The sequence below is a fragment of the Rutilus rutilus genome (assembly GCF_951802725.1).
Source record: "Rutilus rutilus genome assembly, chromosome: 19".
Taxonomy (NCBI): Eukaryota; Metazoa; Chordata; class Actinopteri; order Cypriniformes; family Leuciscidae; genus Rutilus; species Rutilus rutilus.
Window position 1 is genome coordinate 4,283,882 of NC_140232.1, and position 5,000 is coordinate 4,288,881.

At 39.3% G+C, this 5,000-nt stretch overlaps 1 protein-coding gene across 1 annotated transcript in view; it reads right to left on the bottom strand.

The window, feature by feature from the left end:
* tcf7l1b (transcription factor 7 like 1b) overlaps positions 1 to 5,000 on the bottom strand; it is a 73,774-nt gene that overhangs the window by 9,003 nt on the left and 59,771 nt on the right. The window contains exons 8-9 of the mRNA XM_084389849.1: positions 2,079 to 2,216; positions 971 to 1,130 (exon numbers count right to left, since the gene is read on the bottom strand). Coding sequence (XP_084245975.1) covers positions 971 to 1,130; positions 2,079 to 2,216 — 298 coding nt within the window. The remainder of the gene's footprint in view (positions 1 to 970; positions 1,131 to 2,078; positions 2,217 to 5,000) is intronic.

Here is a 5,000-nt window from a genome sequence, read left to right on the forward strand (position 1 = left end):
TTTGATTTATTCCTGTGATGCAAAGCTGAATCGTCAGTCTTCAGCGTTACATGATCCTTCAGAAATCATTCTTATATGCTGATTTTTATTTCTTCTTAATGCTGAAAAGTCCCCCTGTGGTGAAAATCAAGCTTTTAATGTTGTTTATGTGTCTATGTGGTGTTTTTAATATGCTTTAAGACAAACCATGTGTAAATTCATAAGTCGACACCATTGCTGAGTATTTCCTCCTTAAAACTGCAGTGAACCAAAGACAGTCTCAAAAACACGCTTTGAAATCGCTGGTGTTTCTGACGTCACAAACTACCTTGTAACCAATCAGATCAACGTGTGATCGTCAACCAGTGGATCTCTGAGCTGAGTGAGTGAGTGGAGGCGGGGCTCATTTGCATATTCATTAAACCACGTATACTATATGAGGCAAGAGTGTCGAGTTACATTCAAGATATTTTAAGGCATAAAGATTTTTAAACGTCATTTCGGTGATCAAAGATGAGTTTTAAGGTATACAATTATTGACAACAGGGGACTTATAAAAAATCATGATGTATTTTTTTATTTTTTATTCTCGGAATAGAAATTTCAACAGAACGGCACTTATTTGAAAGAAATATTTTGTAATAATGTAAATGTCTTTACTGTCACTTTAGATAAATTGAATGCATCTTTGATGAATAAAAGTATTATAAGTAGTGTAAGGAACCAACAGAACAACATAAGCAACTGGCAAAGTTGAAAACTAGTTTTTATTGCAGTGATTGAAGGCGATAAAAATTTGTTGATGATGTGGGACGCATTAGTGATTACACAATAAACGTGCGTATCGACTACATTGCAATTTTGATTCACGAAACATTTTGGACCCCATTTAATATCAACATTTGGTGCTGCTGACCACTTGTGATTGGTTCACTCAAAATGGATATTAATACAAATCACACACACACACTCACACACACTGTTCACTCACCCTGCGGCCGAGGATCTGGTTGATGGCGGCACTTTCTTTTAGCGTGCACTCGGCCACCACTTTGGCCCTCATCTCCTTCATATAGAGCATGAAGGCGTTTAGAGGCTTCTTTATGTGAGGTTTCCTCTCGTCCTCCTTCTTGTTCGGGCCTGGAGACTTTCTGCAAACATACGGCACACGTGGGTCAGTCTTTGTGCTGGATGTGAGGGAGTGACAGTGAGAAAGACACAGAGAGGACGGTAGACAAAACAGCGATAAACTTTATCACTGAGTCATTTGGAGGTGAGAGTGTGAAGCTAATGCTATTTAGTTGAATAAAGCATTAAAGGGATAGTTCACCCAAAAATGAAAATTAGCCCCTGATTTACTCACCCTCAAGTCATCCTAGGTGTAAATGACATTCTTCTTTCGCTACTTCCGACGTCACAAGTTGCGTAATTTGCGATTTGGACGCAAGAAGAATTTTACTTTGTAACGTGTTAAATATGGATATTTTTCTTACACAAATGCATCACTTCACTTCAGAAGGCCTTTATTAACCCCCTGGGCAGTGTGGAGCACTTTATCATGGATATATGCACTTTTATGATGAATGGATGCACTTTTATGATGGAAAGATAGATGCACTTTTATGATGGATAGATGCACTTATGATGGATAGATGCACTTTTATGATGGAAAGATGCACTTATGATGGATAGATGCACTTTTATGATGGAAAGATGCACTTTTATGATGGATAGATGCACGCCTATGTGGATAGATGCACTTTTATGATGGATGGATGAGCTTTGATGGACTTCAAAACAGAAACGGCCTTTCAATGCCATTATAAAGCTTGGAAAAGCCAAGACATTTTTTAATATAACTCCAATTGTATTCGTCTGAAAGAAGAAAGTCATATACACCAAGGTATATGTTACTGTGGTAACAAAAAGTGTGCCACACTCAAGACCATTCCCCCCTTACCAAACACATCTGGCACTTTCCAAATCCCATACACCTTCAGGGTGAGTAAATCATGGGCTAATTTTCATTTTTGGGTGAACTATCACTTTAAAGAAGAAAAGAAAAACGAAAGGAAAGTGTGTAGCATGCTTGAGCTTACGCTTGAGCCGCTGGGCTGAGTTCTCCGTTGGGTTCTTGTTTAATAGCCGGAGAGACGATGGCTGGGTGAGGGATGCCCGTCTGATGAAGACCGTGAGGATGATGAACGATATGAGGAGAAAAGCGACTGGACACCAAACTGTAAAGAAAAAGAGAGGTAAATTACCATTATTGCCTTCTGAAACCAAGGAAAGTAGGGCTGTACGATATATCATTTTAGCATCGATATTGCGATGTGTGCATTGAGAAAACTGAGAAAGAAAACGGATGCGTGTCATTTATATTAGGTCTGTACATTCGTCTTAAAGGGACAGCAGCCTAATGTGCCTGCAGCTGTTTGTGCCACCAATGGTGATCAAATAACAAAAGAAAAAGAGAAAATGACTTAAGAAGCTTTAACAAAGATAAATTGTATTAATTAATTAAATAAATATTAGTTATATTTCATTTATACAGTGATTCAATTTCTGTACCTGAATACGGTTAGATTTAAATGAAAAACATAAAGCACTGCATATTTCAATTGTATCTTTCTTCTATTGTATTTATCTGTGCTTGTGATATGTTTATAATTTTCTATGCAGATTCACTCCTCTACAAAATCACCCCAATTATTCTAGAATGATTTATTCTTTTTAAATAGAGCTATTCAAATCAGCGATGAAATTGTTTTGATATCACTATATTGCAGAAAAACAAAATATCGTGGATATCAATATCGTAGCCCTAAAGGAAAAGCACATCTTCGCCGTCCGATCTTAAAAGATTTGGGACTTTGGGGCCAGAGATATACTGTTAGCGAACATCCCGACACGTCCACGCTTCTAAGAGCGACGTTTAGATGAATATGTAAATATGTGCTCCGCGCTTTCCTCTCAATTAACAATATAAACACATCATATAAATGACAGCAGTGAGAAAACAGCAGTTCAGAAAGCATCATAGCGATGTGTTTGCACCAGCTCTGCGATTCATCACTCCAGTCCAGTTACGTTTATTTATATAGCACTTAAAAATAGATTATTTGGGGGGAAAAACAAACAAAACTAAAAAACAGTGTCAGTGTCGCTTTAAATTAGAATTACAACTTTCTTTTCTACTATAAAGTGGATATTTACACATCAAAGAAGGCGGGGCCTCAGAGCCACACCCACCTATGATGTCATCACCACGGACCAATGGTAGTTTGAGGGCGTTTATCAGCCAGAGCTCATTTTTCCAGAAATTTCACTTTGGCAAGCCGTTTCGAACAACTCCAGAAGTGACCTCTAAACGAACTGTGTTTTGGCCTGGTTTTGTCGTTCTACGATTTCACTCGAACTGTATATCAGGGCTTTTAAACATCCCAGAATACCACACTCAAAGACTCGGGTCTTAATGCACACTTAATGCTCTGGACTAAAACACACTCTCATTTCTTTTCGAATGTTATATATGGTCCAAATAAAGCACCAGCTGAAAAGCTCCTTTATCCGCTCCTGTTACAGGTAAAGAGCCAGGTTACTGTGGTAACAAAAAGTGTGCCACACTCAAGACCATTCCCCCCTGACCAAACACATCTGGCACTTTCCAAATCCCATGAAAAGCACTTCCTACAAGCAGCTGAATGGGACACGGTTCTGATTCAAGCACCGAAAGCTTCTACTGAGGTGAACACACAATACAAAACTGTTGTCATCTAAAATTGGACCACTGTTTTCTCCGCCCTCCTCTTATACTCTTATTAAACCCCTTAAATTTCAGTTGGGATACCGGGAAGGCTTCATTCAACTGTTATCATGATGTCCTGCAGACTACTTCGAGAAGTCATCTCGCCTCAAAAGCAGAATTCAGACTGAATGTGTGACTTCCAGATATCTGCTTTAAGGTGCATTGATTTCTATTCGGCCAATTTTTGCAACCGAAATCATCTTCACTTCTGTCACTTCTGTGAAAAAATCCTGTTCGATTTTTTGAGACATAAGTGTTCATTGAATCGATTGTAAAATAGATTTTCCATGTCTAAAGACGTTTCCATTTTAAACGGCAAATATAGGCAAATCCACGGACAACTAACAGGCATTAGGACGAACGTAAAGAGGGCGCTTGAGTCAGCACAAGTCAGCAATATTCCTGATGATTTATTGGCGTGAAGTTTCGTGCACAATGACAAACAGGAGTGCAACATTCTCGAAAAACAATAAGCGTGGACTGCCATAACATCAGTGAAGAACATCACTGCAGGCTTCAACATGGCTGTGTTTACGGTTAGAAATGTCAAACAAATTTCACCTACGTAGGCGATTGTAGACCGTAGCCCGAATCTGTATCTGTATGCATGAGACTGTCTGAATACCGGCAGAATTCACAGTTTTGTAGTAAAAAGAGAAACATTATGCAGAAGTATAATTTGCTGTTATGTGTGTTTGTCAGAGTCTGCAGTTGCTGTGTGACGCGCGTTCGCTGCGGGCGTATCGCGACGAGCTGGACGCGCTCCGAGAGAAGGCCGTTAAAATGGATTCCCTATTTTAGTTTAGTGTTGATTGGTCCGATCGATTGTGCAATCGATTTTCGAACGTAAAGTGACAGCCCTATTCACTAGGAATCTGGAGTTACGTGCGAGGGTGAAAGATTTGCCCATGCAGGGGTTCAAGTAGTCAAACAGAAAGCTACTATGCTAAAGTGACTTCTGTGCGAGCTTCACATATCACTCAACAAAAGATCTTTATTTCTTGCGAAATATTACCAAAACTTCTTGACTGTACCTTTAAATCATATGGCTCTCTTTACTGTAAAGCAAAATCTTTTCAAATCAGGACCGAATGAAGGTAGTCCTTTCACACAAACGCCAATGGAGAAACAAGCACGCCTGAGCTGTACTGACAACGGCTGTAAAGGTCTGGAAGAAGACGGGCTATTGATCACTACGAGCTCTGTATGAATA